Source organism: Crotalus tigris, unplaced genomic scaffold (assembly GCF_016545835.1).
Source record: "Crotalus tigris isolate CLP2741 ecotype Arizona unplaced genomic scaffold, ASM1654583v1 scf7180000024153.1733885, whole genome shotgun sequence".
NCBI classification, from domain to species: domain Eukaryota; kingdom Metazoa; phylum Chordata; class Lepidosauria; order Squamata; family Viperidae; genus Crotalus; species Crotalus tigris.
The window spans coordinates 868,559-893,215 of NW_024100414.1; the positions used below are offsets into that span (position 1 = coordinate 868,559).

General features: G+C 45.0%; 1 protein-coding gene and 1 long non-coding RNA gene across 4 annotated transcripts; both read right to left on the bottom strand.

The window, feature by feature from the left end:
- Window positions 1-52: 52 nt before the first annotated feature.
- On the bottom strand, window positions 53-19,240 carry LOC120298828 (discoidin domain-containing receptor 2-like). Of its 3 annotated transcripts, XM_039322929.1 has the most exons (18): window positions 18,909-19,240; window positions 15,701-15,956; window positions 15,212-15,356; window positions 13,460-13,562; window positions 12,214-12,442; window positions 11,253-11,400; window positions 10,658-10,763; window positions 10,308-10,494; window positions 9,868-10,114; window positions 9,519-9,623; window positions 9,226-9,386; window positions 8,899-9,094; window positions 7,552-7,796; window positions 7,245-7,366; window positions 6,301-6,498; window positions 5,687-5,921; window positions 4,572-4,721; window positions 53-3,821 (listed from the first exon to the last, which is right to left on the bottom strand). In XM_039322929.1, exons 3-18 carry the CDS (start codon window positions 15,276-15,278, stop codon window positions 3,672-3,674), a joined length of 2,649 nt encoding a protein of 882 aa, XP_039178863.1. In that variant the 5' UTR covers window positions 15,279-15,356; window positions 15,701-15,956; window positions 18,909-19,240; the 3' UTR covers window positions 53-3,671. The 3 variants fall into 3 exon arrangements, with proteins under 3 accessions (XP_039178863.1, XP_039178862.1, XP_039178864.1); XM_039322928.1 differs by lacking the exon at window positions 15,701-15,956; XM_039322930.1 differs by lacking the exons at window positions 13,460-13,562; window positions 15,212-15,356; window positions 15,701-15,956; window positions 18,909-19,240 and having other exon boundaries at window positions 11,253-11,435; window positions 12,214-12,341.
- A 3,588-nt stretch (window positions 19,241-22,828) lies between these two features.
- On the bottom strand, window positions 22,829-24,151 carry LOC120298868. Its single transcript, XR_005554248.1, has 2 exons — window positions 23,703-24,151; window positions 22,829-23,428 (listed from the first exon to the last, which is right to left on the bottom strand). It is a non-coding gene; the product is annotated as an uncharacterized LOC120298868 (long non-coding RNA).
- Window positions 24,152-24,657: the final 506 nt, after the last annotated feature.

The window sequence follows — 24,657 nt, forward strand, 5'->3', positions numbered from 1 at the left end:
GTCGTAGCTGAAGGAACTGCGTGCAAAAATGGAAACAGATAGAAGGAACAGGCAGGGTGAGAAAAACCAACAGACTTTATTGGTCATTTGTCAACGTATAAAAATTCTCATCAGAATAAAGAACAGCTTCTTCTAAGCAACAGTGTGATTACGGAGGAATTCCTGGTTAAATTCATATATTATACTATGTACACATCTGAATGCCATTTCTAAATACAAAATGTACAGAGCTAAAGAGTCAAATTACATAAAAACGGTGGGTTAGCAAAAATAGAATAGAAAAGGAAGGAAAAAAATGTGTGGTTTCCCCCCCCCCCAGGGAATCCTATGTGCTTTGCGACAAAGTGGTTATATATCCACAGTTTTCAAACTTCAAGTAACGTGGAAAGACAATCTCCCACCCTCAGAAGGAAGAGAAATTAGTCAAAGGTGAGGGGGACATAATTATTGCTTTTAATTATTATTTTTTTAGACATTTTGATCGATTGATTGTTGCTAAGAGAGGCACAGAAAGGTTTTTAGAAATGGCCATCTATTTTATTTTTTTAAAAAAATAGCCCCGGTTTGATCCTGCATCTTTTGTATTTTTTAAAAAAAAAATACAAAATATCTTTCATATGTTTTTTTTTTAAAAAATGCAAAATATCTTTGGTATTTTTTTTAAAAAAATACAAAAGTTCCATGCAGAAAAACCTGTAAGTGGAACTCTCTCTGGCATTCAACTGGTCTTGAAAACAGAGGAACAAAGAGTTAGCAAATATTGATCTATTTTGCTCCGAAACCATGCTGGGGAATGTTTGCTAACTGCCAAGGAAATGTTGAAAAGCCAGGGGTTTTTTTGGAGTTACGGGAGCATGGCTTATTGAAGCAAAAAGGCAAGGTAACCAAAAAGTTGGGGGGAGAGGGGAGACTCTAACCCCACCAGTTCTCCATAGGATAGTGGTTGGAATGATCTTTAGACCAGGTATACATAATTGACAATTAAGGCACTAAAGTCAAAAACCAAGCAGAGGTAATAACATTCCCTTAAATATCAGGTGTACACCAAGTCTCCTTCCAGATGTTCTTCTCAACTACAATCCCCAGCAGGCCTGGCTGGAGCAACAACAGTGAAGAATCCTGGGACTTTTTCTGCAGCAGCATTTGGAGGACCACAAGCCCTCCCTTTCTGCTGAAACCAACTCTGATGACCAATGTATGAATTTGGACAGATGGGTTGAGGGTTCCTTCAGGCAGAGCTCGTTAGGGGAACCCAACAATTGTGTCCTAGGGACCCAGGTTCCATGGAGAGTTGGAACCTACCAATGATTGGTATCTGGTGAGCCCATCTTAAGTTCTCAACCAGCTTGGCCTTCGTGCGAGACATTCCCTTTCTCGATTCTATGAATTCCAGTTATCCCCAAATTCCCGGCTCCCTGAATAGATCATACAATGTGACTTGCCACCAACAACACTCTTACAAAGGAGAAGCTATATCTGTAAATGCCCCTGTTTCTGTCTCTTCCAATCATGGAGATGTATCCCCAGCCAAATACAGCTGTCCTTCCTTGGTCAACACAATTGATGCAATGGAAATGTTCCTTTTATTGTGTAGGGAAGAAGTTGCTAAATTACTCTTTCACTGATTATATGCCAGTCTAGGACACCAGCAGGCCATGTCTACCATTTGGGGTGGTCTTCAGGGAAATGGGGTGCATGTGACCTATAAGAAGAGGCAGTTGGGGCTACCGAAGAGAGAAGATCAAGTCTTCTTCTCCAGTATCAAGTTCCTCAAACTAATTTGCATCCCTGTGGTATTAAGGCAGAAGATAAAAGTCTTCTGTATTATCGAGTTCCCCAAACTAATTTGCATTTCCTTGATATTAATTAAAAAAGAGAGCAAGAACTGAACTATTTGAATAGGGCCTGGCACTTCAGTAAAGCCTTTAAGTCAAGGGTGCTACTGGTTTACAGAGACGTCCAGGTAGTTCGTGTCAATTCAATGTACGCCAGGTGGTTTCCCACTCACGTTTGCATTTTCCACCTCAGCCAGGGTGAAGAGGGTTGACGATTAAACTGTTTAAAGAGTTCTTTTTCTCTTCCCTGAGCTGAAAATCGTAATTCTGGAAGACAACGTTTACCGAAAGGTCTCCAGCAAAGATCTTTTTTTTTTTTCCTTCTTCTTCTTCCTCCTCCTCAAAAAAATCAGTCCGGTTGCCTTTTCCAAAATAACTTTTCATTCGTCTCCACCAAAGAATTCTCCACATTTCCCCCCCCCCCAAATGCCAATTCCTGGATTGGCCTGGGAAAATGGGAGTTATTTACCAAATTGATTTGCTCTAGCTTTGCTCCATTATTGTTTTGTGTAATTAACAATGACCTTAAGCACCACACACAAAAAAATAAACCAAGCTGTAACAACAACAACTTGCTACGCATTAATTTGAAACCATGGGCTGGTTAAAAAGTGGACAGTTTGCAGGATAGACCCTACTGCCAAATTGTGCCAATTGATCTTTTTTTTTCTACAAATGTGGATCCTTTTGAGGGGACACAGAGGGAAACATTCAGGGCATTTGAGTGCCAACTCTGCCTTCTCCAAGATCTTTCTTAAGATCCCACCCATCACAAAACTCCAAATTTTCAAGCTTAAATCCTCGTGGGCTAGAAACCTAGTTGGCTAATTTTCAAACTTAAAAATGAAAGCAGCAGATGTTTAAGAGGTTTAAAATAAAGAAGGAATGGAAGGCTGGATGGAAATGAAATTGAGATGTACTAAGGTGGGCTATGACCTGTTTGGTGTCTTGACACATTTCAAATTTCAGCGTGATCTAAATCTCAGACCCTTTGGGCTACAACAGATCCATTTTATCTTGACATTAACCACACTGGTGGCTAATCATTCCTCTACAATCATGCCAGCCCCCTAAAGTAAATCCTTTCCATTTGTTGCTATCTATCTATCTAGAAGGACTTCTTATCAACTTTGACGTTTGTTTTCATTTTGTTCTTCATAAAAGTAGTAAATCCAGTGTGGGAAACTTCACACGTCTCTCCTTTGGGTGAATCGGCAGTCACAAGGATCCATCGGCTCCCCAAGGATAGTAGAAAGGATAGTAGCTGGTGGCTCAACAGAAAACAGGGCCTGTCCCACAGGATGCACCGAACGTGGTTTTCAGGAAAGGTGGACAGATGTCCCAAGAAACTGACTCTTCCATAGAGACGGAACATTATTTGTCTTCCATTTTGGAGAGAGTGAATTCTGCTGATAGCTAGAAAAGAGGGACAAAGCACAGGCAAAAGATCCTCTCCATATTTCAAGGAAAGGAGACAAAACTATTCCGTGAGATGTTAGCTTCTCAGCCCTCTGGAACTCGGAATCATGGCTGAGAAAAGCAGCAGCTTCCAAGATGGCCCCAAGGAGAGGATGTTGCAAAGCATGGATTCCTCTCGCCAAGGTGATGTAGTCACCTCAACTTTGGGCCATGCTTCTTCTCAGGATGGCCCCCAGCCTCGTGAGAAAGAGGACCCATCAGGCCACCTCTTGAAGAAATCTCAAGAAGGACACCTTCAGCGGTTACTTTGGAGGTTCGTCTGACTCCACCTGGACTTGTCCACAGGAAAGAGGGAGTCAAACAGACCCTTGAGAACCTTTAGCCCAACTTCAGTGGTCTTTCGACAGCCTCATGACCTCATATCGTTCCGATACTTCCGTCCATTTGTTCAATGAGAAACAGATGGGTTGCTTCAAAGGTGGGGCGGTCTTTGATATCCCGGCTCCAGCATTTCATCATCAATGAAAAGACAGGATTTGAACACAGAGGCGGCTGGGACAAGTAAGCCTGAAGACCAGAAAAGCAGAAGAATGTCACAGAGGGGTTTTTGGAGTCATTTGACATCCTTCCCCCCCCCATAGAATAATAGGGTTGGAAGGGACCCTGAAGATCTTCTAGTCCAACCGCCTGCCTGAGCAGGAGAATCTATACTATCCTGGACAAATAGCCGTCCAATCTATTCTTGCAGGAATGGAGCACCCACAAATTCCAGAGATAAGCGATTCCACTGATTAATTATTCCCACTGCCTATTTTTAATTTATTTCAGAAAGGCCGTTCACAGCCACTTAGATGGGCCTCAAAAGCTAGGGAATCTAATGCTAGTGATCATGCTTAGGGTTATGTCCCTTCCCCCCCCCAATAAGATCTTCAACCAATCTTCAACAATCCCATGGGACGAGGCTGTACAGAACATGCCTTAACTGACCAGTTAAAAAATAGCAATAGCACTAGAGTGTTTTACAGCACTCTCGAAGTCACTTTTGAAAAGATGGAAGGTTGAATCGATCTGGGTTGAACTCCAAGCGGTGGGCAGAGTTAGCCAGCAGTACCACATTCTAACCACGTGGCGCCACCACCATGGCTCAAAAAAAAAAAAAAAAAAAAAAAAACCAACCCTTGGAAATGGCTATGAGAACCAGAGGCTGCTGGTCTGGTTAGAAGGTGAGAGAACATAGCAGTCAGCTTTGGTCAACTCTCTGTCTTTTCCAACAAGCTAGGAAGACCCAACATAATTAACTGATTTGGGGTATTCTACCTGTCGGCCTTGATCTCGGAAGAATTCCCCCGTGTTCTCAATGACCTGTTCGTCAGAAAGCCAGCTGTAGGGCTGCTCTTTGCACAAGGTGAACATCTCCCACAATGTCACACCAAAGGCCCACACGTCACTGGCGGTGGTGAACTTGCCCTAAAGAAGAAGAAGAAAAAAACAGTGGCAAGTGACCCGTTCAGGATCATGTCCATTCCCATTTGAGGAGCTACTAAGTCCTTTCTCAATTTTCACCAACCTGAATATCCTCCAGGCCTCTCATTCAATGGGATTCTTGCTAAGAATTCTAAGAATTGATGTTCATACATGCAGAAAACCTGAGGTTGGGACTGTTTGCCCTGGAGATCATGTCACGGGGGGGGGGGGGAGGAAATAAAGTCTGTTCTGCTGCCTGCTGACTTTTCATCAGTTGGATATTAATTAGCCCATTTAATGCAAATGCCAGACTGATTGAATAATAATAGCAATTCACCTTTTCTTGAAAATATCCTGGAAATTTTCATTCAAGAAAGGTGGGCTATTGATCTTCTAAGGACGTTTCTGGGCTTGCTCAGTTAGAAAGGAGTAGAAGAGGAGATGATGATGATGAAGGAGAAAGGAAGGATGAGGAGATGGGATGGTGACAGTTGTTGATGATGATAATGGAAGAGGAGGAGGAGGAGGAGGAGGAAGAAAAGAAAGGAGAGAAAGAGGAGAAGGAGATGGAGACAGGATGATGATGTTTGAGGGAGATGATGGAGAAGGAAAAGCAAGAAGGAGAAGGAGAAGAATGACAAAGAAGGAGGAGGAGGAGAAGAAGAAGGAGAAGGAGAAGGAGAAGGAGAAGAAGAAGAAGAAGAAGAAGAAGAAGAAGAAGAAGAAGAAGAAGAAGAAGAAGAAGAAGAAGAAGAAGAAGAAGAAGGATGAGGGATAGAGATAGGGTGATGGTGATTGATGGAGATGATTGAGAAGAAAAGTGAGAAGAAAGATGAGGAGAAGGAGGAGGAGCAGAAGGGGAAGGAGAAGGAAGAAAGTCGATAGAGACAAGGTGATGATGACTGATGAAAAAGAAAGGAGAAAGAGAAGAACACAATTTTAGTAGGTCTACTATTCCGCCTTCTTACCAACAGAATACTTTCCCAGGCCATCCAACGAATTGGTAACACAGCTCTGCCCTGTATCCGGTAATAATCACCACTGTACAGATTCCTGCTCATGCCAAAATCAGCAATCTTGATGGTGTAGTTATTTCCAACTAAGCAGTTGCGTGTGGCCAGATCCCGGTGGACAAAGTTGAGGGACGCCAAGTATTTCATGCCAGAAGCAATCTGAGTTGCCATGAGCAAGAGGTGGAGGTTACTGAGGAAGAAAAAGTCAACGCAAAGTATCAAGCAAGGAATCTTGAAGGTCTCGCTGTCATCTATGCTATAGATTCTTCTATCACTTAACGACATTATGTCTCACTTAGCGACATAAATTTTGGCTCAGTTTTGGGCTCAACTTAGGACCTGTACTGGAAGACCTGTAATTTACCTGCTTCTTATAGAGCGATAAAATTAATATCGAGCAGAATTAAGCAAATACTGGAGCATGTAACACCAGACATGGAAGGCAATATCACACAAAACTTCTCAGGCAGCCTCTTGGGAAAATGCGTAAGACCACAAGAGATGCAATCCCCACAGAATTGTTCTCAACTCTACTTCGGGCTAACAATCCTTCCCTTCCCCTCCGTCACCTGACACAAGGAACGTTGCTGGACCGTGTGAAGGTGCTTCTACTCTGCCGTTGCAGGAGGAACTGGTGAAGGTCCCCATTTTCCATGTATTCAGTGATCATGCAGAGAGGGTCATCCTTCACACACACACCCAACAAACGGATGATGTTTGGGTCATTCAGCCGGGACATGATTTTGATCTCTTTTAGGAAATCGTTCCTAGGAAGGGTAGAAGAAGAAGGATGGATGGCCAAACGTTCAGTGGTGAAAAGCTGATGGACATCATTATTATTCCAACTTTATGGGGAAAGAAGCATATTTAGAATAGAATAGAACAGAATGAAAGAGTTGTAAGGGACCTTGGAGGTCTTCTAGTCCAACCCCCTGCTCAGACAGGAAACCCTATACAATTTCAGATAAGTAGCTTGTCCAATCTCTTCTTAAAAACTTCCAGTGTTGGAGCATTCACAACTTCTGGAGGCAAGTTGTTCCACTGGTTAATAGTTCTAACTGTCAGGAAATTTCTCCTTAGTTCTAGGGTGCTTCTCTCCTTGATTATTTTCTATCTTCTTGTCCTGCCCTCAGGTGCTTTTCTGATCAAGGGTCAAGGATTAAGTTGACGCCACATGTTTTTGGACCTCCTGTTTCATGCAAGTCATTAATTAGTTTAATTAAACTATCACAAGTAATGTGATCACAACAGAGAACTATTTGGGCTCCAGTGAGGAAGAACTGTCACTCCTCTTGATTGTTGGTTTCTTTCCTGCAAAGGAAGTTTATCCTAGGATTAAACCAGAATCTCCCTTCTTAGACTTAGGACCATTTCTACATGTCCATAGATAGCCTAGGGTGATAGACAACAATGGCCAAAAGATTGAAATGACATCTGCTCAGATCTTTGAGAACTTCTGAGAGAGCAAGCAGGCTCCCACTTTACTGATGCTTGCTCATTCGCTGAAACTCACCTGGCTGTCTTGGTGACATCCGTTCTCAACATCTTCACAGCCACCAAAATCGCCTGGCTGGAACTGTCTGGAGAAGCGCGGCCCAAGAATTCCAGAAGACCCACAGCTTCACACAGGTGGACCTGTCCATGGGAAGGGCCAACCCATGAAAGCAACAATTAGGCTAAGCTACAACCTACCTGCAGAGTTCAATTTAACCGAACGGTGAGCAGTCAATGAATTACCCTATGTCTCCTTGGATTGCCGATCTCTGACCGGGAAATATGATCTACTCGCTTCCCCACACTGCACTTCTTGATATACTCACCTCCCCAAATTGCCCTTCTCCCAACTTCTCCTTGAGCCGCAGCTGGTGCCGGGGAAACTCGGCTACGGAGATGTCCTTCTTGGTCAACGAGTCAACAGTGATGGCTGGCACGGCGTAGGTGTTGTTCCCGGTCACCCCTTGCAAGTTGACGATGTCCGTCTCTGCGTAATGGGGAACATTGTTCTGGAATCCCTGGTGAGGGGTGCACTTGGTGAGGTCAGGCTCTGCATAATCCCCGCTGCAGGCTGAAAGACCAAGGGAGACAAAATGGGTTCGGACCAAGGTCACGCTCAGAATTCCAGACCATTTATTTGGGGCTTCCTCTTCCACTGTTGGACAAAGCAAGGAGAGTTTTAGAAAAAGACTCTGAAGGCACTTCCAATCGGATGCTTTCTTTTCGAAAAGTCTCAAAACGTTCTGGATGTTTGAAGGATGAAGCTTTCTGAGTCAGCTGTAAAATGTGTGTGATCTTATTTAGATGTTTTGGCTGCAGATCTCCTGGTGACCTCACATATGAGCAGCTTGGGCTTTTATCAACAGTAGATGAATGTTTGAGGTTGGGTTGAGAAAAGTCAACTGCTTTTCTTTGGCTGGGGATAAACTGGCATAGAGTATAGAATCATAGGCTGGAAGGGACCTCAGAGGTCTTCTAGTTCAACGCCCTTCTCCATTTCAAATCAAGGACTGCCCAGTCTCTTCTTAAAAACTCTCCAGTGATGGAGCACCCACAACTTCTGGAGGCAAGCCCTTCCACCGATTAATTGTTCTAATGAAATTGTTGGTTTCAGGGTTTGGTCCACCTGGTGGGAACTGAGCTCTGAGGAGGCAAAAGTGATCTATCAGGATTCATGTCGCTGCAGAAATCTAGGGAACAACCTCACCTGGACTGCCAAGTGATCTGGTAAGCCGCGAACCAAAAGCTGTTTGGAAGGCAGCAAAAAAAGAAAAAAGAAATAGAAAGGAGAGACTGAAAAGAAAAGCTGCCAAAAATGGAATAGAAAAAAAAAGAGGGGCAGGAGAGATCAACTCCTGGTAGAAAGGGAGGGAAAGAGAGATCCCATCCATTATCCTCTCTGGACCTATACATTAGTGGTGACAGCGGCCTCGCCCCGTGCAAATTACTCTGGGAAAAACTTGTAAGAAAAACCATTCTCCATGTATAGCTTTCAATTAGAACAGGAGGTAGTTATTTTCTTCATCCTGTCTGCTCTCTTCATCCACTCTTGTGAAGGATGCCAGTGGCCAAACCAAGTAGAACCATGATCCGGAGCCCACATGCTCTTCCCTTAACCCTCAGCTCAAAAGGGATGTGTTATGTGAACTCAACCGCAGTAAAAGCTTCCCTACCTGAGTCTTCGGCGCTTTGAGATAACTCTGGCAATTTCTGGAGGAGGGTGAGAGGCTGGTGGTATTCCAGATCCAAGGGGAAGACTCTCTCGTAGGTGGGGTTGGTCTGGTGGATCTGGGTCTGGCCGTTGACAATTCTGGAGCTGTAGAAGGAGAGACGGACCGTGGCATCTTCTTCCAGGATTCGCCGGGGAGCCTACGGGAGGAGAAGCTGCTGAGATCATTTGAGAGATCTTTTCCAGAACAGCTAACCCCATTGGGAACTGTGGTATTCTTTCTCCAAAGCTTGAGAAAGTTCTAGGTAGCTCAACAAGGGAGGCACGGTACCGTCTCCAGATGCTTCTGAGCATACTGTCTCCACAGGATGGCGATGATAACCACCAAAAGGAGAAGAATGATGGCCACAAGACAGCTGATCAAACTAGAAGAGTTGGAGTTCTCTGCCTTCTGTTCGACCCTGGGACTGATGGAAGCTAGGGCACTGCTCCCTGTAAAGTAGGTTCATGGTTGATCAGTCCAAATCAATCTAGAATGAAAGGGTTGAAAATAGCTCTGGAGGTTTCCCAATCCAACCCCTTCCTCAGAGAAGATTTAAAACCTTTGTCTCTCTGGCTTCTTACCCAAAATCCCCTGTGTAGTGTTTGGTCTCTCTGATGATGGATATGATTCCGTGGTGGGACTCCATGCAGACGTAACCAGGATTGGGTCAGAAGCATCCATGTTCACTGAAGAATTGGAAGGGGGAAAACAAGCATTATCTCAATATACAACCTGAGAAGTCTGTCTATTTTTATATCTCCCTCTCTCCCTCCATGTCTCCTCTCTCACACTTTCCATCCATCTACTCATCCATCCATGTTTTCTCTCTCTCTCTTTGTCTCTCTCTCTCCCCCTCTTTCTGTATCCCTCCCTCCATCATTCCATCCATCCATCCATCCATCCCTCCCACCCAGATTCCTGGGGGCTCACCTGATTGAAAAGAAACTTCGCTTATCATCATCCAGGTATCAGCAAAGTAGAAATGGCAAAGAATGGCTTTGCCAACGTGGTGGTTGAAGGGGACGGTCACGAATCGTGCGCTGGGATTTTTGTCATCCAAAACAGTGTCCAAGCCCACAGGCTGTGGGTCCCACTCGGCGGTCAACTGCGGCTTGAAGAGGCACTCCACCCTCTCAAAGATCTTCACCCCTTTGGAAAACATGTTGTTGCAGTGGACCTGCAATTCCACAGCAGCGGGGAAAGAAAAAAAATGGCAGCCATCAGATAACCAGGTTGGTTTTCCATTGCAGGAAGTGGCACGTCACTCTGACATATCGACGGGCTCAACGTAAACCTGTGGAGGCCGTGCGCTCAACCTGGCTTGGCAGAAAGGGCAGGCATCAAAAATGTTCCCCAGAAGAAAGCTCTACCTTCATGGAGGTGAAGTTCCTCTGGTGGTCAAACTGGAACTCCATCTCCAAGACGCCGTTCCGTAAGCTGTCGTTCCTCCAGCCGATGTAATCGTAGCCTGGCCACACTCGGTATTGGTGGCTCTTGGTGAAATCATCCAATCCCAGAACACCGTCTGTAAGCTGGCCCAGCCCGCCGTGGAGGAGCCTGGCACGAAAGCATTGCTCATTCAGAAGGATTCTTGAAGATGCCCTCCAAGTGACAGGTATGCTACGAGGGACTTCATGCTTTTCTCCATTTCTCTCCCATAACAGTCATTTATATTTTAGCTAAACATATATATATTTTTTTGCACTTGGCCCCCTCTTACTTTCGTTCCTGGTAACCATCATAAATTGAGTCATTTAGATAAACGATAAGATTGCCGGGGGCCATCATGGTTTCTCCTTCGGGCATGCTGTAGGACTCCAGGCCATCTAGGAAAGGAGATGGCTGAGCGTCAAAAGAAGGAAACAACCCTTTCTCCTACACGTTTTCCCAGAATTTATCTTCCCTTTTCTTCCATCCCAAAAGCTTATCTGAGACTTTCAAGCTTCTCTAGAGGCTGACAGCTTTTCAGCGTACACAGGTGGACCTCAAGTTGGTAAACATCAAAGAAGATGTCCATATTAGGCACCCTCCTGCCATGGAAGGCCTCTAGAATCAACATGTAAGTCAACACAAAGGTGTTTTTTTTTTTTCCCAAAAGGCAATTGGATTTCCTTGGTTTTTTTTTTCCCTTGAAGACATTTTGCTTCTCCTCCAAGAAGCTTCTTCAGTTTTGACTGAATGGGCGGGGGGGGGGGCGTTCTGAAGAATGTTTCCAAGAGAAAAACCAAGAAAATCCTGTTGCCTTTTGGAAAAGCACCTTAGGGACCACCAGGACCTGGATGACTGAAGATCTCCATCAACATAGAAGTCCTTACCAGACCAGACACAACCATAGAGTTCTACTCTCATGCAGACCGTCATCGGCTGCTCTGTCACCGGGATGACACGGATGTAGCGAGCGATGATAGGCGGGCGAAGGTCCTTCAGCACAACTTCGTAGGTGTCTGTGTTGCCTTGGATCACCTGGAAGGGATTTGGCCATCTTAGAGGCACCGGACCTGGAGAATTGTGAGTCTTGAGAAGGGGAAGCCCATAGTCTCTATGGGTAACTTTGAATCTACCTGGTTGGGGGCAGCCTAGCTGGAAACATCTGGGAAGGTTGGAGAAGGCTACCGTGAAGATCTCAAGCAAGGATCAGGCCATCTGAGAACTTGCTCGTGAACAAATTGGGGGAGGGTGGTCCTTAAGTACATTTTAAGATATGAGGGATTCTTTGGGAGTTCACCTTAGACTTTTGGTGACATTCCTATCACCACCATGATTTTGTCAGTTCCTGATGCCAGTAACACGATGAACTAAGCCATAAACCCTGGTTTTATGGCAACATTGATATCCCCATTAATCCAATTTGTACGGACACTTGACTAGCTCAGGAAATATGCCCAGACAAAATGAAACCAACTACGCTGTAGCTCAGAGGCGTGGTAGAAAGAGCTTCACTCGTTCCTTCCCTCCAATATATTAAGTTACTCCCGCTTCTATTTTCCTGTCTGCTTAGGCAACCTATGTTCCTAACAGCTGCTAGGTCTGCACCAAGAGCCAGTCCTTTACAAACAGATGCAGAGAAATAACCTAAAAGGAAAGCAGCAAAGGGTTTGTGGGCAGGAGTTAAGCAACTTTGGAACTCATCTGGATGAGTAATAAATTAAGATTTATTCCACACACACACATCCTCTTTTTTTCTTTCTTTTTTTTTTTAAACAGGGCCTAACAGCTTTTGGTAAATGTATCCTGAGGGCTCAATTTCTCTTTGCAGAGTTTCCGTTGCTTGCCCACCTGCCTGTTCTGACGATCTTTCCAAGTGATCCACTGTTCGCCATTACGACTGTAATTGATCCGATAGGCACGGGCAAATTCCTTCCCGGTGGCACGGGCATGGCGTCCTTGTGTTCCCACCAGGGTGATGAAGTACAGTTTGTGGAGGTCAATCTGGAGAAACTGCACGTCTTCTGGCTGCAAGAGTCCCGCGGGACACCAAGCTCCATCGCCTTCTTCTCTGAGCAAGCTGAACATGTGCGGGGCAGAAAGAGATGGAGGAGGAGACTAGAAGCCATAACTCAAAGACCAGGTTAGCCAACTGAGAAACGATGAACGATGACAGAGGTTCTCCATCCGTCAGGGTTGTCTCCAAGATGCTTTTCCAAAGATCAACTGGACTTCCTTGCTTCTCCCAAAGAGGCAACTGGACCTCCTTGTTTTTCTTTGAAGACGTTTTGCTTCTCATCCAAGAAGCTTCTTCAGCTCGGACTGGATGGTGGGTGGATGACTGAGAATCTCCATCAAGATTTTCTCGCTTTTTCTTCAGAACTGAAGAAGCTTCTTGGATGAATGAGAAGTGAAATGTTTTCCAAGGGAAAAAAAAACAACCAAGAAGGTCCAGTTGTCTTTTGGAAAAGCATCTTTGGGATAACTTGAACAAGGAACTCTATGGAGCAAGAACTAGATTCATGATTGCCGTTACCTATTGTAATTAACCTGGTTGATACCTAGCCTATTTTCTGGAGTCACATAACGCCTTGATCCAAGTTGGCAAGGTTCATGCAATCCATTAACCCAGGAAAAAAACTCTAACCAATACGAATATTACCCTGGCTCGGTCTGGCTGATGTTATCTTGAATGGTTATCCTTCAAAATTGGACCAGACAACGAATCAAATCTCCCATAGCTCAATATCCCACAAGTGCTTTTTCAAAAGGCAACTGGACTTTATTTTTCCTTGAAGACGTTTCGCTTCTCATCCAAGAAGCTTCTTCAGTTCTTCAGCTTCTTGGATGAGAAGCGAAAAGTCTTCATGAGAAAACCAGAAAGTCCAGTTGCCCTTTGAAAAAGCATCTTTGGGGCAACCATGGACCTGGATGACCGAGAATCTCCGTAGACATGTAGCTCAATACCACTTTGTTGTAAAGCTGTAGTAACAAGAGTTGTGCAAATCTGAGCTTTCCCCTCCTTGTCTTTATCTGTGTGAGAACTAGGGAGGGGGCTGAGACATTTTCTCACATCCTTGGAAGGAATTCCACGCACCGGGCATATTGGGGTCCCGTTGAATCATACCACTGGCTGGAAGCAGTAATGTCCTCGTCACGGATGGTCCCTTCGTACATCCCCAAAGGATAGCGGCATATTGCTGGGAAAGCGGAAAGAGGAGAAGGTCACTAAGTATGCGATGAAAAAAAGATGAAGACCCCTTCATCCAAGCTTTTTAAAACTCCGTGAAAAAAAATACTTCATTTCTCTTGCTTGGAAGCTCCGTGCTTATTTCCTCAGCTAGGCTGGAATTTCAGGCACTGAGAATCAGGCGCAGACTTTAAATTCCAGTGAAGCTGGTTTATTGCTCGTGCCTGTATACAACTCACTGGTCAGCACTAAATTGGCGCTAGGGACCATTTGTGACAACGTTAAGGACTCCAGGCTGATTCCTCTCTTGACTCCATCGCCTGGCTCTGCCTGTTCTCCTCCAAATGGAGAATACAAGTGAGCCCAAAATTTCTGTCACTAAGGGAAACATTTGTTTTTACGACCTTTTACGACCTTTCTCGCCACACTCATTAAGCGAATCGCTGCAGTTATTAATCTGTTAATTGTCAATCTGGCTTTCCCCTTGACTTTGTGCATCAGAAGATCACAGAAGGGGATCACACGATGCCGGGGACACAGCAGCCGTCATAATATGAGTCATTCCAAGCAACCTTAGTTTTGATCACGTGACCATGGGGATGCTCCAATGGTCATTAGTGTGAAGAAGAGTCATAGGTCTTTTTTTTTAAATGGTCACTAAATAGAACTGTTGTAAATCAAGGACTACCTGTGTCAAAGCAAGGACATCCAGTGTTAGCAGCGTTGATATCTGCTAACATTGGAAGTTCTTGCTCTGACAACCTGTACTGCTGTGGTTACATTGTTCAAATGTGTTATTCGCCCCGACACTAATGAATCATGCTTTTTTGTAAATAATAACATACTTAATGTACTACAGAGTTGTGGAAACATATCGCCCAGAGGATCAAACTAACAACTTAGTCCAATATTCTGTCAATCCCTTTGCTAATCCCGTTTTATCACACAAGGACTGCCCCAGATGACTCAAGCTGTCACATGTCCTTTTAATACCATTTCAGGTCATTCCATCATTGGGGTTCTGGCCAAGTACAATATATCAATATGTAATCCTGTCTTGACAAGAAACAAGAGGCTATTTGGGGGAAAATATGCATTATCTAGAAAAGCAGAGGAAGATAAATCCAAAAGCTTTCTCTTGAAACTGACCGGATAAGCTATGGTGAAACTGACTCTTCTGGATTACCTACAGAAATAACATCTCTTGTGAAATCAACCCGAAAGAACGGAAGAGCTCAAAGCCATCTTAGAATAAGCAGCTATTTTCTATCTTGGCTTTTAATGGACAACAAAAACATGGCCGCCGTTGTTATTTTTCTATATTTACATCCCCTGACCAGACGGAAGGAAAAAATATTTATCTAGTCCCATCTGGAGACAAGAAATCGGATTCAGTAAATACACATGACGATTGGCTGGGGATTAATCCTCAAATGCTGCTGTCTCTTCCACGTTTTCTAAATGGATGGGGCGAGTGCCTTAGACTGGCATCATCAACACGGCAGAAATGGCATCTTGAAAAATGCATAACGGCCCATAAACGTTTATGCCCATTTTTGCACAGACTTAAAACGGTTACTGATGGACTGGGCAGAAATGGAACAGATATTTAAGGCTGGGAAAGCAAGGGGTATTTCTGTTTAGTTATGAGGTTCATACCAGGATTGACTTCAGACCCCCAACATGGTGGAAATCCAGCCAAGAGCAGAAGAGATAAGCAGAACATCCTTGGTGAAGGTAACCTGCGAATGGGTCACCTTTGTTGGGCAGTTTGAGGGGCGCTCAGTCACTGCCATTCATGATTCTGAGGGAAAAGAGAGAGAGAAAAAACTCGATTAGAACTAGAGGATCAGGTTCTAGATCAGCTGCCAAGCACCAGGTGAATCAAGAGATCTGGACTTTCTTTGTTTTTCCTGGAAGGCGTTTCGCCTCTCATCCAAGAAGCTTCTTCAGTTGAGTCTGAACAGTTCTTGAGCGTGAACTGAAGAAGCTTCTTGGATGAGAAGCGAAACGTCTTTCAAGAAAGTCCAGTTGCCTCTTGAAAAAACACCTTTGGGACCTCCAATGCAGAGGGCGGTGGTCCACCTCAATTATCCCTCGTTCCTTTTACATGGAAAGAAGGTTTAAAAACACAGGACTTTTCCTCACATTTTGATAAGGCTTAGATGAGCTGCCCAACGCGTTCTTGGATCGGCGAGAAGGAAGAAGGACAGCCATCAAGCAAGCCGCTGCGCCTGCAAATCATATCCTGGAGGAAATTAACTTTCCGCTTCTGAACACAATGGAATTCCTTTGCCTGGGCCGTCTTCTGGGGCGTGCAGACCCAGCCCCAAACTTCCGTCCCAAAGCGAGCTTTGCAAGGTGCAAGCGAAGACTCCGATTTCCTCTCTAGCTTTCCGATAGCCTAGCACAAAAGCGTTAAAATTCTGCTTGCCGGGGGCCCAGGGCGTGTTTTTTTTTCTGCCGCTAATTGCTAACAGCTGCGAGAACTGTATATTTAAAAAAACATATTACAGCAGAAACGGTGGTGATAGCAGAAGACAAGTTAGGAGGGTTTGGCCAAGGTCAAAGAAGAAAAAAAAGGGGGGGGAAAAGTGCTCGGAGCTGGAGAAGAACAACCCTCTTCCTTTGCAAGTGGCCAAAAGGCCCACCTGTCCTTCTCACCTTCTCCTGTCCCTCTACTTTTGAGGGTCCCCCCCCCTCCTTCTCACTCTCTCTCTCTGGCACAGGTTTCCAGCTCTGATCCGCCTGGTGTGCCACGCTCCCTGGCCTGGTTTTGCACACGCGTCAGTCTTGCTCGCATCCCCGCGCCTCCCCCCAGCTCAAGTTCTGCTCCAAGAACTATCCCTGGAAGGAAGCAGACAACGAGGATCCCACCATCTGCCTGCCTTCTGCTTCTCTCTCTGGGCTTTTGTTGGCTAACGAGATCCAATCCATGGCCGTTTCTGCTTCTCTGCCCCCCCCCCCTTTGGGAAAGTGTTTGGATGCTTGCTGTCCCCTTCCCCCCCCCCGGATTTCCCCCTGCTTCTTTCTCTTCTGAAATATCAGCTTCTCCAAAGGAGGAACTTTCAGCTGGCTCTATCTTTTGGAAGAATGACAGAGTAGGAAGGGACACTGGAGGTCATCTAGTCCAGCCCTCTGCTCCAGCAGGTGACTTAGCCTAGACCATTCCAGACAAATGGCTGTCCAATCTCTCTCTCTCTCTTTTTTTTAAACTCCAGTGTTGGAGCACCCACAATTTCTGGAGGCAAACTGTCCCACTGTCAAGAAATTTCTCCTTCGTTCTAGGTTGCTTCTCTCCTTGACTAGTTTCCATCTGTAACAGAATAACAACGTTGGAAGGGACCTTGGAGGTCTTCTAGTCCAACCCCCTGTTCAAGCAGGAGACCTTATACCATTCCAGACAAAGGGCTGTCCAGTCTCTTCTTCAAAACCTCCAGTGATGGAGCACCCCCCAGCTTCTAGAGGCAAGCTGTTCCACTGGTTAATTGTTCTCACTGTCGCTTGCCTTCCTGTGATCTTGGATGACCCCAACTGGGTCAAGAAAGCAAAATGGGGGCAGAGTGGTGATGATCATTTTGTTTGGGGCTCGTGTAACCACACATGAATTCCTCAAGGCTTGTGATCGCAAAATCTGCATCTCTTAGCCAAGCAGAGCACAGCCTCGGCCTCTGGTGACCCCTGATGGGTGGGATTTTGATTGCCAAGAGCTAGAAGGCAACAAGGGAGCTGTAGCCCTACCTCTCTCTCTCTCTGTGTGTGTGTGTTTGTGAAATCACTTAATTGGGGAAGGTTGATGCTTTTCTTTCTCTTTCTTGTAAGTTTTTAGCATTTTTCAATTTGGATTTGTGGAGTATCGCACTCTGCTTTCATTCTCTCATATATGTGAGAATCTCTCTCTCTCTCCGGTATCTATCTATCTATCTATCTATCTATCTATCTATCTATCTATCTATCTATCTATCTATCTCTCTATCTTATCCCTTGTCTCTTGTTTATCTTATCTCTTGTCTATATGTATCTATATTTATTTCTTTATTTCTATTTCTCTCTATCTGTATCTATTTTATCTTTATGTTTATCTCTATGTATCTATGTATCTATCTATTTTATCTTTATGTTTATCTCTATGTATCTATGTATGTATCTATGTATCTATGTATCACCATCTGATCTATCTAACTATCTATCTATCTATCTATCTATCTATCTATCTATCTATCTATCTATTCTAGCCCTCTCTCTCTCTCCCTATTTATCTATCTCATCTATCATCTATCAATAAATATCTCCATCTCTCTCTCTCTCTCTCTCTTATATATTGATAATCTATCTATCTGTCTATCTATCTATCTATCTATCTATCTATCTATCTATCTATCTATCTATCTATCTATCTTTCTCTATCTCTCCATGTATCCCTTTTATCCTACTTATTCATTCCGTCTGCCAATCAATTTCTCTATCTCTCTGTCTGTCTCTCTGCCTCTCTATGAATTGTCAGGCATCTCTGTGTACTACAGAAGGAAGGGCCCTGTTTGGTCCTTCAGAATTAAAAAACAACAACAACCACAACAATAGCCAGATACTCCCTCCCTCTTCCCGGATAGAACTGGGCCAAGAAAATAGCAGCCCCTCTTCCTTCCTTTAAGCCAGAAACCAGAGAGAGGCAGCTCCGCGCTCTTCCGGCTGCCCTGGGCCCTGCCCTCCGCTTTCCCCTGCGATGCCCCCGGAGCAAACATGTCAAGAACACGGCTTCCAAATTCCCCCTTGCCTTCCTCTCTCTTTGCAGGGGAGGAAGGGGCGGGCAGGCCTCAAGTCCCCGGAAGAGCAGGGAGCTGCTGAACTCGACAAAGTCAACAAAAAATGTTGTCTGATAGGGAGTTGGAGAGCGAAGAGAAAGAAAAGAAAAAAGAAAAGAAAGAATGAGAGGGAGAGGAGGAGGGGGAGGGAGGAAGGAAGGAAAAGGAAGGAAGGAAGGAAGGAAGGAAGGAAAAAAGAATAGAAAACAAAAAGGAAGGAAAGGGAGGGAGGGAGAAAGAAAAAAAGAAAGAAAGAAAGATAGAAAGAAAGAAGAGGAAGGAAGAAAGGAAGAAAACAAAAGGAAGGAATGAAAAGAGAAAAGAAAACAAGAAGGAAGGAAGGAAGAAAAGAAAGAATGAAAGAAAGAAAAAAAGAAAAAGAAAGAAAGAGGAAGGAAGGAAAGAAGGAAGGAAGAAAACAAAAGGAAGGAAGGAAAAGAGAAAAGAAAACAAGAAGGAAGGAAGAAAGAAAGAAAGAAAGAAAGAAAGAAAGAAAGAAAGAAAGAAAGAAAGAAAGGAAAGCAAGCTCATGCATCTGGCGCAACAGGCCTTACCTCCCTGGCTGCCTTAGCTGTCCTGCCACCCCCGCCATGGGGTGGGGAGAGCCCAGGGGCTTTACCGCCACGGAGCCAGCTGGGCTCCCCTTCCCAGCATCCCTTCTCCGGCCGAGCAACTTCTGCCAGCGGTGCTGAGCGTTGTGGCCGAGGAAGACGCGGCTCCTCCTGGCTGCTCTGTCCCTCCGCAGAGGCCCAGGACACTCTTTCCCCTTCTCCTTCTTCTATGTCACTCCGGTCTCTATGGCAACCCCTGACGGAGGCTACGGGGAAAGAGCAGATGTGCGTGTGTGTGTGTGTGTGTGTGTGTGTGTGTGTGTGTGTGTGTGCTGGTGTGCAAAGCCAGAGGCTGCCTTTTGGCGCGCTCCCCTCCTCCTTCCTCTCTCACCCCCCTCCCACTGGAAGCTGCTCCCACTGTGGCTCGGCCCACAGCTGGACGCTGTCCAACATCTGCACGCAAGGAAGGGAAGCCACAATGCCAAGAAAACAAGGGGAGCCAAGGTGGGCCGTGGGCGGAGAGAGGCAATCCCCCCCACCCACCCACCCTTCTCGCTTTCCAGCCTGCTGACCCTACAGAAATGGGAAGCTTGCACCACAGGCGCCGGCGTGCCCAGCGAGCAAACTGAACTTTTGGCCTTCTGCGAGAAGGCAAAGCCGTTCCTCGAAGGGTGTGGGGCTCAGATCTGTGGGGAAACTGCCCCACTGGGACAGGGAGATGATCCACCACATGTGTCTCTTGCAATCCTTCTTCTTGAGAAATCCTTTTCTTTGTTTGGTTTTGTTCTTGGTTTCCATCCCACCAAGTGTCAGGAATAGCTACGGTATATTGAGAATACTTTTTTTGGGGGGGGTGTAGAATGAGTGCCGGTACTCTCAGCCTTTACTATAAATCGTAAAAAGAATAACAGAATCACACAGTTACTAGTAAAGGAGAATATTTGTGGCTCCGGATTGAAATGAGTGTTCTTTGGTGCTCTCTGAGCTTGGTAGCTTTCTTGCAGACGTTTCACGACCCAACTAGGTAACATCATCAGTGCTAGAAGAGAGGAGGAGGAAGAGGAGGAGGAAGAGGAGGAGAACTGTGGGGTCCTGGGTCCTCTCTGAGCTTGGCTGTTTTCTTACAGACGTTTCATGACCCAACTAGGTAACATAATCAGGGCTAGTGAGTGTGATTTGCTCCCTGTTTATATACAATAGCTCTGAGCTTGGTGGTTTTTTTGCAGACGTTTCATGACCCAACTAGGTAACATCATCAGTATTAGTGGGTGTGGCTTGGTCCCTGTTTATATATTGTAGCTCTGAACGTCATTGTTTTCTTGCAGAAAACAACGATGCACTAGCCCTGATGACATTCCCTAACTGGGTCATGAAACATCTACAAGAAAACAACCAAACTCAAGAGAGCACCAAGGACCCCTAATAATAGACTTGGAAGGGACCTTGGAGGTCTTCTAGTCCAACCCCCTGCTCAAGCAGGAGACCCTATACTCAATACTTAAATGCTGTAGGCCAATGTTCATCGTATGGGCAACATACGGAGAGATCTTGAAATTCTAATGTTACGAGGGCAAGTGTGATACCGTAGCTATAACTGATACTGGGTGGGATAGAACATACAACTAGAAGGATATACACTGTTCAAAAGGAACTGACCCAACAAAAGAAAGGGAGGGGGCCGCATTGAATGTAAGGAATGATTACATCTCTAGCCAAATATACAACACACGTATATTACAATCTTTCATTTAGTGACTGTTTGAAGTTACGACACTGGAAAATAAAGTGACTTATGACCGTTTTTCACTTATATGACCGTTGCAGCCTCCCCGTGGATCACCGTCACCCAGTCCCATCTAAGGTCTTTTTTTTTTTTTTAACACTTAAAAAAGTTTACCGTGTGCACTCTTTTATTTCAACCGTCGTTTCCCCAGGGGCTGAAATAACGATGTGAGCAAATATGTTAGTTGGCTTGGTCGGCTGCCCACACATCAGCGAGAACCTGTGAATGGATTCTGAGTCATTTGCTCAGCGTTTTCCTTCTGTATTTCCCAGTGTTTTGCAGAGGGAAATTAGGGGAAGCTGCTAACGGTGTCAGAAAAATCAGAATGACAGAGCTGGAAGAGTAGTCCAACCCCTTGCTCAGGCAGGAGACCCTAACCCTACCATTTCCGACAAATGATTGTCGAGATTAAAAGCCTTTGGTGATGGAGCACTCACAGCTTCTGAAGGCAAGTCCTTCCACTGATTGATTGTTCTCCCTGTCAAGAAATTTCTCCTTAGTTCCAGGTCGCTTCTCTCCTTGATCAGTTTCCATCCGTTGCTTTGTATCCTGCCTACATATCATTTCCTTTCCTACCAAATTATCCTGTCCCAAACTCTCCTGGTTTGGTTCTTTCAGACTACAACTCCTATCTTCCTCATTCCAGGAGACTGAGGAAGGGGGGAGCTCACCTCATCCTCTACAACTGGAGGACCCCAATACTCATCTAACCCCCAACCGTTGTTCGCTGAGCAGAAGAAATACCAAAAGAATTCTACCATGAAATCTTCAGGGCATGTGTACGAGTGGGTCAACAAAAAAGACAGTACGAGTAGGAACAAAGAGGCTGATAAAATGTTGCTTTCCCTTAGCAAAACTCTTATTTATTTCTTAAAAGCTAGAGAGGTTTTTTTCTCTTCCTTTGAACAGCAAGGAAAAGTGAAGAAGATCCATTTATATCCAGGAGGTATCACGCTCTCCAAAGCCTTGGAGATGACAATTTGATGGCATCCATTCACCTTCGTTTATTCCTCCTGTTTTGTTTTGGTTTTTTTCCTAATTTATAATCTGGCCAGCAGCTAAGCTGAAGATACCATTTCTCCTGTAAACAAGGCTAGGAGGTCAAAAGCAGAGATCTTAAGTCCAACTCTTTCTCCATTAGCAAAGAACATTCTGGTAGGGATTGCAAGAGGGAAAGATTTTGCTGACTCTGACTTTTCTGGTGACCCTCAAACTAGTCCCTGACCTTAGAAACCACAGACAAGCTAAGAAAGGGGGGGGGAAGCCCCAACCCTCTGAAACAAAATATATATATATATCTCCAGAGAGTTGAGCAGGCCAAACCCACAGACCGTTGTTGGCTTCCATGTAAATCTGATGTCTCCGTGCACTCACAAGCGTGAGGCAGACCCTCTAGGAATTATGTTGTATTTGTTTTGTGGGTATTAAGCGGGGGGGGGGGAGAGAGAGAATTGTATATCCCCAGGCCTCCAATTGGGATTATGATGTGGTGAAGTGGGAGGCAGAAATAGCTCCAGCTATTTAGGGAGAACACCTGGGAAGAGAAGAAGAAGCGTTGCGTGCAAAGATCTTGCCTACCAGAATAGACAGCCTCTATTTCTCCTCTGGCAGGGCAGCAAGTAACTGTGTGCCAGGGCATTATGGGGCACACACTCATGCCTGTTTTAGCCTGGGCACAGATGAAAATAGAACGCGCTTGTAAGATCTTGTCCCAACGTGTTTGCCCATGCTGGACTTTATTTATTGAGGCAATCTATATGTCCATCCAACTCACTCAAGCTGACTCCGAGTAGCTGTAAAGCACCGTGAAGTGGCATATAAGTCTACTACTATTAACCGCTCACTTGCTTGCTGCTTGCAAGGCCCGGTTCCCAACGAGCCGTGGACTGGTACCCAGTCCACGGACTGGGGGTTAGGGACCCCAGTACTGGGATATTTTCCCAGAGTGAGCAAAATTGACTCTAAGGTTGCTTTGATCACTGCCACCAACTTTATGTTGTCTCTAAGAGAAAACAGATTTTGACCTCGCTGGCTGGGAAACTGGAAGATTATTCTCCCAATAAATTGGAAGAAGCACAGGATAGGGCTTAAAAAAAAAACAAGGAAAGGGAAGGAAAATAACCACAAGAGAGACATTCGGTTAATCATAGAAAAAAGGTAACTGTTTATTTGCTTGTGTCCAAAGTCAGGCATCTTGTCCATTTTCTTCCAAGAAAAGCGGAAACCTCAAAAATCCGCCGGCGATGGAAGGCTGCAAGAAGCAATAGTTGGGAAGAAAGTTGACCGGGATGACCTGCTAAGGATGATGAGAGCAGATCTGCTTTGGGAAGCTGAATTAGAGATGCGTTGTTTGGAAGTGCCTCCATACCACCACAGAGATCCTGCTATAGCAAAGCCATTGAGATGCCACCTGCTTCAAAGTTGTAGGACATATGAAGAGCTAGATCCATGCATGATAATCTGGGGAGAGGACGTCTGTGGTCCTGGGATCCTCTCCAGGCATCCCATTAATTTCCAGTCCCGTGATCATGTTGCTCTTTGCTATTCATCAAAGAATCCACTCCTTAAAGTCCAAGGAGCATCAATCTTCTCCAGAACAGCTCTGTTTTGTTTTGTTTTTGTATTCTGGTCTTTGAGGGGCTGCCACCAAGAAGAGGAGGTCAACGTATTCTCCAAAGCACCCGAAGGCAGGACAAGAAGCAACGGATGGAAACTAACCAAGGAGAGAATCAACCTAGAACTAAGGAGAAATTTCCTAACAGTGAGAACAATTAACCAGTGGAAGGGCTTGCCTTCAGAAGTTGTGGGTGCTCCAACACTAGAGGTTTTCAAGAGACTGGACAGCCATTAGTCTGGAATGGTGTAGAGTTTCCTGCTTGAGCAGGGGGTTGGACTAGAAGACCTCTAAGACCCCTTCCACCTCTATTCTGATTGATTGTTTCAGCAGGGACATCAGCCACCCTCTCGCTTGGATCGCAAAACCAGCCCCAACCCATTAACAAAACACAACTTACTTTGATATTACACGCACCAGAACAAAGGATGAATGACACATCCAGTCCAAAGCTTTATCCTTCAAATTCCCTTGCCACGTTCTTCAGAGTCCCTACAAATCTTCCTCTGGCTTAATTAGCGCAGAGCGCTAAAAGACAGGCTCTGCTTTTCATGGGCTCCAGCTTAATGACTGAACATCTGTTAGCAGGCAAAACGTGGAGGCAGATTCCTACCATTTTCAAACAGGGCTGGGAAAATGCCAGCCTGAAATCTTCAAAAGCCACCCAGGGTCAATATTGACAAATACAAATCTGGAATAGAACTCGGCTGAACTCTGCCGTGACTTATCTCCCTCTGTTTTTAAAGCCAAACATGATGATGTGGGTTGCTGAGGAGAGAGAGAGAGAGAGAGAGAGAGAGAGAGAGAGAATGGGAAAGGCAGAGAAGGAGAAGAAAAAGGGAGGGAGGAAGGAAGACATTCTGAGAGAGAATGGGAAGCAGGGAGAGGGAGAAGAGAGGGGAAGAGGGAGAGAGAGGGAGAGAGGAAGGAAGGAAGGAAGGAAGGAAGGAAGGAAGGAAGGAAGGAAGGATGAGAAAGAAAGAAAGAAGAAAGAAAAAAACTGATATATAATGAAATGCTTTCCATTCTTTAGCAGACCCAGAGAAGTACTGTTCCAGAGGAATGTTTATGAATGCAACCCAACCCTGTTCAGACATTCAGTTCCTCAAGATGCTGGTGATGGATCTGAAGACTGATGCGTGCTAGCAATTCACAGTAACATCTCAAATGAGGCCAAAAGGACAACATGAAAAATAGAAACCAAAATTCAGGAAACTGGAAAGAGAAGTTGTCAACTACAGGGGGACCACAGCATAGGAACAAGTAAACAGCCCCAAGCAGAACTTTTAAAATCCAGCTCTCTACATGGCAGCATAATACATAATACAGGCTTAAGAGTCTCCTGTGTTTAGAAA

Excerpts from the sequence above, each read along its gene's own strand:
- LOC120298828 (XM_039322928.1), bottom strand. The coding sequence starts at position 15,278 with ATGTTCTGCTTATCTCTTCTGCTCTTGGCTGGATTTCCACCATGTTGG. Across the intron at positions 10,115-10,307 it reads GGAACTTCACCTCCATGAAG|GTCCACTGCAACAACATGTT; the intron begins GTAGAGCTTTCT and ends GTGGAATTGCAG. Across the intron at positions 6,499-7,244 it reads GATGTCACCAAGACAGCCAG|GAACGATTTCCTAAAAGAGA; the intron begins GTGAGTTTCAGC and ends TACCCTTCCTAG.